Source organism: Talpa occidentalis, unplaced genomic scaffold (genome assembly GCF_014898055.3).
Source record: "Talpa occidentalis isolate TD23 unplaced genomic scaffold, MPIMG_talOcc4v2.1 talOcc4.7, whole genome shotgun sequence".
In the NCBI taxonomy this organism is placed as follows: domain Eukaryota; kingdom Metazoa; phylum Chordata; class Mammalia; order Eulipotyphla; family Talpidae; genus Talpa; species Talpa occidentalis.
Window position 1 is genome coordinate 12315274 of NW_023605083.1, and position 12160 is coordinate 12327433.

Genomic DNA, 12160 nt, shown 5'->3' on the forward strand with positions numbered 1-12160 from the left:
TCATGCTGAATAAATATGGTTGGGAAGATGCTGAATGGAGAGTAACAAACTGAGTCATTTTTAAGTAACTGAAATGCTCTTGACATATAGCTATTTCCTTGTATTCATGTCCACTAAATACTCAAAAATAGTAGCCAGCTTAAAAGTATAATTAAGCAAATTACGTTAATACTGTCAGAAGTTAGCAGTTAAATTCTAATGTTTACATTCCCTTGGCAGGATTAGACAGAAGGTTGGTAAACAACTTGAGTTCATATGAAAGTAGTGATATTCCATTTTATGTAAGTGTTGGTAGAACTAATTTATCAGTTCATAGAACTAATATTTGCCCCCACCTATCCTCCTACATTTCACAACAGGGAAAACATAATTTTATTTAAAAGAGAACCATTTTAGTAACTTGCATTTGTGTTTTAGCTGAGCATCAGAGAATTACTGACTTGACTGAAAAACAGTCTCTTTTCAGTCATTTAAAGATAGGTCTTTTTTGAGAATCCCCTCCTAAAAAGCTCATATTTATTCTGCAAAGGACAACTCCATTTTAACAGTCATTAACAAGAATGCTCTACCCACAAATGGAATAAATATTTAAATAACTTCTTTTCTACCATGGTATAATCATGGTTCAAAAAACTGCTTTGTGAACCACAAAGCTACCAGCAAATGAGGTTTTCACTAAGTAGATCCTGAAGAAAATCCCATTCTATAATGAATTTCACGTTAATTATTATCCTGATTTTGTACCCAGCTGACAACACAAATCAACGTGATCTGTTTCTAGAATATTTCAGTAATGAATAACAGCCTTTGACAAACATCTTATTTCGGCAAACAATGCAAATCACACACATGCAGAGTTTCAGGCAATGATTAGAAGTTTAGTTGCCTGCTGTGGATTCTAGACAAATGGCTCACTTAGACTGCTTTTCAAAATGTGGTGAATGGAATCAGTCCTCTGAGAGGAAGCTAATGAGAAAGATTTTTCTAATGTAATGTAAAAGTCAATTTGTGCCAAAAGGCTCTAGCTGAGGAGGGGTTGAAGAAATGTCACTTACAGGTCAAAAGTGACCAAAATAAACTAAGATTATGGTGAGAGTTCCATGAATATGATAAGTCAAGCTCTTCTGGCTTTTATAAATGATGTAAACAATAAAGAAAGGGTGTGAGTAAAGAAAAATTAAAGACCTAAAAAGAAGATAACAATAATTTTATCCCAGATTATGACAAGGTGTTTACTACAGTTAATGATACTTCTGTCCAAAACATTATACATTTTTTTGGATAAATGCGTTACTTCCACAATTATAAATTTCCACTAGGCATCTATCCAACGCACTGCATATACACTGGTTTGAAAGGACATCATGGAAGACAACCACAGATACTATTTCACCACTTCATTAAAAACTGAAGTCATTTATGCCATTTTAACAATAATATTTTGCATTCAAGATTGTCACATCTATAAGCCCTTTGTGTACATAGTCTGTGATGGAATCTTAGTGTTTTCAATCTAAAATCCTAACCACAGGGTAATAGAGAATAATCATGGTGAGTTTTCTCCATCAATAAACACTTACACAACTGCATTTATCAAATGCAAGTGCAGGGATAGATCCTTGGGAGGTGAGAATCAACATGGATTTGAACTTCAAGAAACAGAGCTACTAATGTGGTAGTGGAGGTAAAGTATGTATAGGTCTGTTAGCGGGATACTAGAGAGGATTTATCCAAAAGCAGATAGAACTGTACAAACAGACTATGTTGCTCAACCTTTTTTCTCTCTCCCACCTGCCTTTGTGAAGTGCTTTTGGTGACCTATTCCAGGAAGTATTCTTGCTGATGGTTCTCCCATTCTACTGCAAGGCCTCCTTCCAATGTAGCAGAAACTCATAAATAAGGGACCTAAAAAGTATTTCCACTTTTCTGGCTTTAATACAAGTAGGAACTCATGTTTGAACTCTTCCCCTTAGACAAACACAGGGATTATGGTGATTCATCTTTTAATGCCTATTTAGAAACTAAAGTTACACTTTCAAAGTTTTATATCCTGTGGGCCAAGTAAAGGCCTCAGAGAGAGACACACCTTCCAGAGAAATACTTAGAATTTCTCAAAAGTGATCTGGAGGTTGAATTCGCTTCTGGCATTTAGGAAGATTTGATCTTTTCTTTTCCCACACATGTTTATTTGTGCAACCCATTTGTGTTTGTAGGTAATTCCTCTTTCAGGTTAAATGCATGCACCCACTCAATTACTTATGACCTCAGTAGGTCTGATAAAATTTGATGGCACTCACAGTTTTCATTATGATATAAATCAGTGTAATACTATGTAGTAACAGTGCTTGCCAAGTGACAGAAATTGTCATTTTTAGTGGCGCCACTATGACAATTCCATTACATTCATAATTATTTCATATCACTCAATTGCCATTATGGTATATGTTATGTAATACATAATCTTGTTTATGAGTTTGCATATAATATTCACGCAGCAGGACTTTTCATAAACCAATTCAAAATTAGACAGTATATTGCAGATTTTGCATAACATCAAATGAGACAATATCAAAATATAAATACAAGACATTACCCACTAGAAGTAATAAAATGTAGGTGGTAATGTGTGTATACCTTAGGCGATCATCAAAAAAAGGCTGGAGAAAATAATAAAAGTTGAAAAGGCACACTTTGCATTTTCAGAGTTTACTGAGATTTAACAAAACATATGAACTGCATGAAAATTAATTTTAGTGCCCTTGGGAAGCTTCACCATGCTCTAGTCCTTGCTGTGAGGCAAGCTTTGAGAAGGATGTGAATATCCATCACTTGGAAATAGCAAGTGCAATAAGAGGTGGCCTGTGGTGACTACTGAGTGAGTGAATTTACTCAGTATCTGGATCAGTTTATGAGGTAAATATGCAAAAAATGCTCTTGAGTGAGGACTGCCAGGAGGTAGGGTAGAGGAGATAGAAAGCAAGTCACTTGTGTTTGCTTTGGAGTGATTCTAAGGGGTTACTTTCTGGGATCTACAATTATTTTATTGGACTAGAAGCCCACTGGCATGAGTATCCAGCCTCCTCAGATTATAATGTGAATACTTCTGAGCACAAGGTCATCGCCACTGACAGTCACTTTTAGAATTTTCAGAAGTTAGCCACCCCAATCTCACAACAAAGTACAAGTCAAAAACCACAGTTTACCTGCAAGTAGAGAGGGACCTGCATCTCAACATCATCAGTCAACTCCACTTATTTCCATTTGAGAGCTCACTTTCTTAATTTTTTTTTTCCAAAACCACAAGAGAAATAAACTTTCACAAAATAAATACAACAGACACTTTGAAGTAAAAATATCCAAAATGAACGAGGATTATGGGATGGTAGAATTTCCACTGACCCATAAAACAATTTGGGTTTTACATATAAACCTCCTCTTTTCTTCACTCATTTAAATTATAACCATTTCATGTTAAGACTTGCTGGGAGAAAAAAAAAGCACTTATTTTAAAATGAGAACCCTCCACACGCTGATCCAAATAAATGCTTGAGTAAAATATTTGAAACTTGCCAGACAAAGAAAAGTTAGAAAGGTGCCAGTACAGGGTGCCTATTACTTTCTCACCCTGCTTCCCTCTTCTCATAGATAGAAGAAAATACCTCCCAAATCTCTCAGATTTGCAAAAACCAATGACCACAATTCAGGATTAGCAACTGAATTTCTATGTTTCTAAGAATAAATAGAAGAGACACTGTACCGAGTCTTCAGCTTTGTGACTATTCAAGAGGTCAGACAGGAAATCCTCATGAAGGCTCTCTCTTCGAATCAGTGTAAATTCCCGCAGGAAAACAGCCCCTTGGCTTTGGTCTCCACATACCTAGAGAGATAAGATAGCAGAATTAAGCCTTCAGACAGAGCCTGGAGGGAGAGGGCACTGAGGAATTAATGTCTCTGAGCTGTAGAAAACTCCTGGATTCATTTCAAGTATGATTAGAGCAATCAAAAACAATGCACACATATACATATTAATGCAAGAGCCACTAGAACTTTGTGGCATGTGGCTTCTTGGAAAGATGCCAGGAAAGTCCTTTGCTAAGTTGGTGCCTCTTAATTAACTATTATATTATGTCCAATTTGGTGATTATAAGTTATCTTTGAGACCAGGTCCTGAGTGGTCAGGCTCCTAGACTCAACCATTGGGCTATTCACATGAATGTGCCATGAGGGGTCTTGGGACCACAGGAATTTATCCCCAGTGCCTTAGATCTCAGCACCTAGGACATCTCCTGATGTCCTATTAAATATCTATCAGATAAGGAGGAGCTGGTCTGAGCCGAGAACTTACTTCCTGAGTTATTCAAGTGCTTTAGAACCAGATGCATTTTAGCTACTCTGGAGGGAGGCTACTTTGAAGAACTTTTATCTAGAGCTTGTCACATACCAGGTTCTTTGCACATGTTATCTTGTACCAGCCCCAGGAGGTGTTTCTTATTAACCACACTTTACAAATTAGGAGCTGGAGTCACAAAGGTTTCAGGAATTTACTAAGTGCTGAAATCAGTACTCAAATACAGGTCTGATTCTAAACACTTTCTTTTCATGAAATCATATTGCTACTGAGATTCTCAAGCCTCCTCTGATGAAGGGAGAAATTGTTAAATAATTCCTATATATTTGGGAATAATCATTTTCCCAGACCTCCCATTACCTTTCTGAGCTATAGTTTACTCATCCTAAAACAGAAATGCTGTCAGCATTTGGGATTGCTGAGAAGACAGGAGATAACATAAGGGAGAACTTGGTGCAGGTATGTGCATATAGTGAGCATTTGAGGCACAGGCCTCCACAAGATGTCCAGAACAGGCCTTCTCAAGATGTGTCTCTTTGGCATGTGGGTTATTTTGAGTGAAGATGAACAGAGGTCCCAAGGCGCAAGAGAAACTGTTACCACTCCTTCAATGACTGAAAAGAATGAAGATGGTGGTATTACTGAGATTTAGGGTTACCTCCAAAATAAACTCTCTCAGAGAAACCTATCTATACCGCAGCACAAACAGCTAAATACAGAACACTTGTTTTTTTGTATATTGGTCACCCACTCCTCATCATCTGAGTCCCCCCAATCTCTCTTTGATGCCCCAGGACCCGATCTCATTCCTAAACTCAGAATAAAAACCCTACAGATCATTACATTTACTTTAGAATTTACATCCATCTAGATTCTCCATACATGAGGAATTAAAGGTCTTTTCTCCTATCAAACTCTCTCTTACTAATTTGATTGTGTGGCCAGCCTAAGAACTCTAGGAGTAGGGGGGAATCTCTCCTCTGCCCCATCTAGTCACTAAATAACAGCCTTTACTATTATCAAAAGTACATTCTCCTGCAGGAACAAGTAAACAAATCTAAGCTCTTAATATACATGAAGTTCTTTGGACATTACAAATGGGTATTATATTGTCTACCTCTTGTTTTTAGCTTTTCAACTTTTTTTTTCTTCATTTATCCAACATTTTTTCAAATTTTTTATTTTTTTAAACAATATTTGCTTTCCCCCACCCCTCAGGTGTAGTCCCCATAGAATTTCCTTCCCCAACGCACCCGTGCACCATCACCTCAGTCCCCTGTGCTCCTCCCTCCTTCCCTCAGATCCCTCTCCCTCCTCCTCCCCTGCAGGGTGTCTCTGATTTGTAATTGTCTGTTTTTGCTTTGTTGTGTTTGCTACTGTTATTTTTTCTACACTGATGTCTTATTTGGTTCCCCCACATTCCTGTTATAATGAAGCCATCCAATATTTTTCTTTTTCTTTCTGGCTTATTTCACTGAGCATAATTCCTTCTAGCTCCATCCATGTTGCTGCAAATGACAGGAGTTCTCCCAAGAGGAAATGCAAATGGCCAACAGGCATATGAAAAAATGTTCAACATCCCTTAAAATCAGGGAAATGCAAATCAAAACCACATTGAGATACCACCTTACACCAGTGAGAATGGCACATATCAAAAAAGCAAGCAACAACAAATGTTGGCAAGGATGTGGTGAAAAAGGAACTCTCCTACATTGCTGGTGGGAGTGCAAACTGGCCCAGCCACTATGGAAAGCTGTCTGGAGCTTCCTCAGTCTACTAAAAATGGAGCTACCATATGATCCAGCAATTCCACTCCTAGGGATCTACCCAAAGGACGCAAAAACAGTGATCCAAAAGAGCACCTGTACACCTATGTTTATTGCAGCACTATTTACAGTAGAAAAAACCTGGAAACAACCCAAATACCCAAAAATAGATGACTGAATCAAGAAGATGTGGTACATATACACAGTGGAATATTATTCTGCAATCAAAAAAAGATAACTTTTACATTTTGAACTTCACAACACTTTATGGTATTGAACCATACAGGTGCTCATATTATTGATGTATGCCTTTTTGAATGTCTTCAATAGTTAATAATAAAGTCATGTTAAACCCTAAGTCTTTCAGCAAGTATATATTTTTTTAATTTATATGTGAATGGTCTCTGAAGTTATAACCGAGCCGCTATCACTGTGGCAAACAAAATCTGTGGTCCTATGACCTTCACTTCCTAGTGTCACATATGTGAAATATATTGCTTAACACAGCAAAAGGGACTTTGCAGACATAAATATGTTTACTTGTTAATAGACTTCAAACAAGCTTAGTATCCTGTATTCCAGATGGGCCCACTGTAATCACATAAAATCTTACAAAGAGTGCTTTCTCCAGGCTGAGGGCAGGAGAGGAGAGATTCAGTGAGACAAAGACTTGGCCTGCCACTGTGAGCTTGAGGATGGAATGGGTCACAGGAGAACTGGAAGAAGAAAATGAGTTTTGCTAACAAAGAGTGAGTCTGCAAGAGGTCACAGACTCTAGATGAGAACTTCATCTCTGGCCAATACCTTGATTGTAGCCCAGTGAGGTTCTGGGCAGACAATCCAGTCATGACTTATCAAATTACAGAAATTGTGAGATGATGCATTTGTATTAAGTCATTCAAACTGCAGTAATTTGTTGTGGCAGCTGTAGAAAACTGAGATAATCAGGAGACAGCATGAAATGAGAAGTTAACTTGTTTCTTCTCAACAACATTTTCTTTTTTTTCAAATTTATTCATTTATTTTCATTTTAACATTTATTATTTTTTGAAATTTTTTAGACAACATTTGCTTTCCCCATCCCCTCAGATTGAGTCTCCATAGAATTTCCTTCCCCAAGGCACCCAGGCACCATCACCACAGTCCCCTGTGCTCCTCCCTCCCTCCCTCTGATCCCTTTCCCTACTCCTCCACTGCAGTATGTCTCTGGTTTATAATTGTCTGTTTTTTCTTTGTTGTGTTTTGTGCTGTTAATATTTTTTTTACACTGATGTCTTTTTGGTTCCCGTATATTCCTGTTATGAGTGAAACCATCCGATATTTATCTTTTTCCTTCTGGCTTATTTCACTGAGCATAATTCCTTCTAGCTCCATCCACGTTGCTGCAAACAGCATAAGTTTATCTTTTTTGAGTGCTGAATAATATTCCATTGTGTTTATATACCACATCTTCTTGAAAACAAACCAGTCAAGAAATGGGCAGAAGAATTCAAAAGACATTTCTCCAAAAAGGAAATGCAAATGGCCAACAGGCATATGAAAAAAATGTTCAACATCCCTTAAAATCAGGGAAATGCAAATCAAAACCACACTGAGATACCACCTTACACTAGTGAGAAAGGCACATATCAAAAAAGCAAGCAACAACAAATGCTGGCGATGATGCGGTGAAAAAGAAACTCTCCTACATTGCTGGTGGGAGTGCAAACTGGTCCAACCACTGTGGAAAGCTGTCTGGAGGTTCCTACTAAAAATGGACTTACCATACAACCCCGCAATTCCACTACTAGGGATCTACCAAAGGACACAAAAACAGTGATTCAAAACAACACCTGTACACCTATGTTTATTGCAGCACTATTTACAATAGGTAAAACCTGGAAACAACCCAAATGCTCAACATTTTCTTAAGAATGAACCAGTACTAAATAAGAAGTAGAAATTGCAAAAAATTATTTTCAGAAAATTAACTATTTAGCTAATCAAACTTATCCCTCTTACATTTAAAATTATTTTTTTATTAGTTCTTCTCTCATTATGGTCAATCATTCTTTGGGCTTATAGTTAGATACACTTCAAATCCTGTTTTGACCATGTAATGTCCCTGCTCAGAAATTTCAAAGATTCTGCACTTACTAGGTATATTTGAAATTCATGGGCTTGAGAGTCAAGACCACTCACACTTTAGTTGAGGAATAAATACACTAGTGCAACTCTCTGAAAATACTAAGAATCTAGTTTAAAGTGAATGAGGACTTCTTGTTTTAACTATTGTTTTTGAAAGAACTAATATCTGGTCACTATAGAATCTCACATTTTAGAAATCCTTTCTTTAAAAATCCAAGGCTAATTTGAATTTTAACTCTATTATGCAAAATGGTGGTGACCCTTAGTCAATCGATGCCAGAATTCTTAAAAGCTAGGATGTGAAGACTAAGAACTTCTGTGAATTTTATTTTATGCCTGTGGAAAACATAATTTAAAAATTGGATTAAAGAAATAGATAAAAATGACTCAATAGCTTCAAATAAAGACCATGATATGTCAAATATAAAGAGAGAACACTCACTAATGCACATAAACATGAAGGGCAATGAGGAAAAATTTTGCCCAATTGGTATATACTTTGATTCTGTGTCTGAGTCTCTTGCCTATTTTTTATCCCCAAAATATTGATATTTTTTAAGACATAGTTCTCACCAAGATACTCAACTTTTCAAATAGTTTTGTGTGATGCCAAGGCAGAAGTTCTTAATTAAGCTAAATTTAATTCTGAGAACAGATAAGAATATACAAGATAAATGAATATATTTATAATCGCATTATCCCTACAAAGATCTTGTGCATATCAGTTTCTAATTTAATTTCTATCCATGAGCACTATTATTAATTAGGCAATTTTAAATACCAAAATTAATTGGGTCAATATTGAGTAAGTTTTGAATAGCTGTATATATCAGCCATGGATAATAATAATTATATATTGATTGTTTTAGAAACACAGCTACAATAGAGATATCAATTTACATAAAATATATAAATATTGTACTACTATTTCCAGCTGAGTTTTGTTACTTAAATCCAAAAGTAGTACTTAGTCATTCTTTCTTTCTTTCTTTCTTTCTTTTATTCATTCATTCATTCATATGTATACACATTTATTTAAGTACTATGACACGCCATGAGTTTTACTATAGGACTTATTTTTTTCCTTTCTGGACAGAGTCATTCTAGTGAATGCACAGATGTGGCAGAAGCTACTAGATGCATCTTCTCATCACCTTTGGTATATACTAGATAAACTTGACTCTTTGGCAGTATAGGCAATGGGGAATGAATTTTATTTTTTTTTAATTTAAATATTTTATTTTATATAATTCTTACATCTTTTTTCATCTTTGCACAATGTATGCATTTTCATTTGGGAATGAATTTTAGATGGTGGAAGTCACAGGTGATGTTACCAGGACTGGTCTATGAAAATCTCCCACATTTCCTCCTCCCAGCTCTTTTGCCCTTAGGTCTGCTTGGAATGGATACAGCCTCAAAAAAATGTTGGAGTCAACTGGCAGGTAGCAAAGGCTCCATTGGCCTGGCTTCCTGAATGACTGCATGCAGGAACACCTCCCTTTTACCTGCTCACTAATCTAATACTGTAACATAATTGAAAAATAACTTTTAACTGGGTTTGAAACATTATCCATTTTAGAGACTGTACGTTGCCATGGTTAACCTACCTTACATAATACAATGAATACTTTAGAAAAGGACAGGATGTTTCAAGAATACAGAAAAAGGATAATGACCTCTTCCTGGAAAGATTATTAAAAATGTTAAATTTGGTTAAAGGAAGAGTGGGAATATACCAGCAGCACAGGAGGAAATGGAATGGAGGAAATGAAGACTCTTGTTCCAGAAAGAGGGAATAGTATGACAAAGGCATGGAGGTTTGAAACATTTTGTTTGGTTTGGTGTGTTTTAAGTGGTCTAGCATGGCAGGAACATGGGGTATGTAAATGTAAGTGATGGGAACAGAATTTGTGCAATGGACTAGATGATGAATTATGGTCATTGAAAGACTAAAGCAGCCAGAGTTTTGCTTGGACTTGTGAATTTGGAAGAATATTCTAGGTGGCTCTGAGCTACTAAGACTAGAGATGACGTGACTCATTTTTAGATGATTGCAATTAGTCAGATAACAACTTATGAAGATCTGAGAGCCCGATGGGGAAGAAAAAAATAAGATTTGATAGCCAAATGGAAGCAGGGGATCTGTCTCAGATTATATCTACAGTTTCTACCTGGATTTGAGTAGAAGAGCAGAGTGGATAGTAGTATATTGAACAAAATAGGATAGACCAAGTAGAAAAGAAGCAAGCATATGGGTTTGATAAGGAGTTTGATTGCAAGGAAGTGGAATCTGAGTTACCTTAGGAAAAGAAAGCTAAGTTTCATGCACAAAAACGAGACTAGTCTGGAGATGATACATAACTGCTGGCCTCCTGTAGAGAATGGGCAATGCTTAGAATGAACAAGCTTACCAAGGCAAGTATGAAGAATGAGAAGACATGAGAGCTAAGAACTTGGGGAGCACTGATATATAATCTATAACAGGGATTCATCTCTAACGGCCCATGTATGCTATGTCAACAGAAAATATTAATTAAGAGAACCCAAATTTATACTGATTTTCATTATTTTAGGATTCTTCTTATTAGTTTTCTGTGAAAATACATTTTAAGGTTCTTTTTTATTAGCTTTCTATGAAAATATATTTTAAATAGCATTACCAAAGTCAACTAAATGTTAAACTTGAAAATTTCCAGGATAGTAAGGTTCTACTTCCCATGGTCCTACCAGGTTTCTCTATTATGGTTTGGAAAATATAGTTACTTAACATTTATTTGATACGTTACCTTACATTTATAAGGTCGGTAGCATATCAAATAAATGCAATAAAAGCAATCCTCCTATTATGCTTTATGATCTGGTGGTGGTAGTTTTGCAGGTTGGAAAACAGACTACAAAAAATGGAAGAATTTTATATAGATCCAGTGGCTATGTCAGGATTAGGGACCAGAGAGAAGTTCACTTAAAAACTCAAGTCTCTGCTGTATTCAAATCCAGTTATTCATCTTCAGGAGAAGAGTGAGGAAAAAGAATAATTACTGAGACAATTACTTGTTTTTATAGGATTTCTATACTCCTAAGGACTGTTCCCTGGGAAGCACAAAGACTGCCATGTGCTGGAATTTTTACCCTGTGATAAAGATTGCTTCTCCAATTGCAGTATGATTTCCTGCTTCAAAGTGACTCCTTTTTCTGATTATTGGCACCTGAAAATGCTCCTTAGAGAACCTAGGAATGTAGAAATACCAGTTCCCAGAATAAAATCTCATTAGATACAAGAAGGCATCGAAACAATTTATTGTTGTGGTATAAGTTCTCTCTAATGGGACTAGTGATCAACCGTATCGAGATTCTAGAGAGGGACATAGGTGCATACAGGAACGAGATAATCTTTCAAATGACTCTCTGTTTCCTATCCCATTGAAAAATGAAGTGAAGGTAATCTAAAACTAAAACCCAAATCACGGAATAATAACAAAAGCCTTTGCTTTTGGCTTTGGGATGTAGTCAGAGATCCAAACTGTGTCCATGGCATTATTAGTCTTCGACTTCACACTTGCTTCCATCATAACCTGGAACCACCCTGTCCTCTGCTTGACCTGACTGCCAGGGGCTCCAGAATGCTGATTAGGACACTCATTTATCTGATCACAATGAACATGTTTTATGAAAGAAAACATAAAAATTTTCTCTCCGATTTTCTAATTTCTTCCAAGTTAGTTCTAACAGTTGTGACTGGTATTGGGAAACGTAAAATCTAGGGCAACTGTTTCACAGTTTGAAATCTTTACCATCATTAAGAAATAGTCATAATTTTGACAGAATTATAATGTTGAACTTGAGCTTTCAAGCAATTATAATATTCTTATAATTCCAGGACAGGTGTCCATTTACTTCCAGGCTGGGAAAAAGGACT

At 36.3% G+C, this 12160-nt stretch overlaps 1 protein-coding gene across 3 annotated transcripts in view; it reads right to left on the minus strand.

Moving 5' to 3' along the window:
- ADAMTSL1 (ADAMTS like 1) overlaps positions 1–12160 on the minus strand; it is an 861052-nt gene that overhangs the window by 605877 nt on the left and 243015 nt on the right. For all 3 annotated transcript variants that reach the window (XM_054689145.1, XM_054689144.1, XM_054689147.1), the window contains one exon: positions 3758–3877. In XM_054689145.1, coding sequence (XP_054545120.1) covers positions 3758–3877 — 120 coding nt within the window. The remainder of the gene's footprint in view (positions 1–3757; positions 3878–12160) is intronic.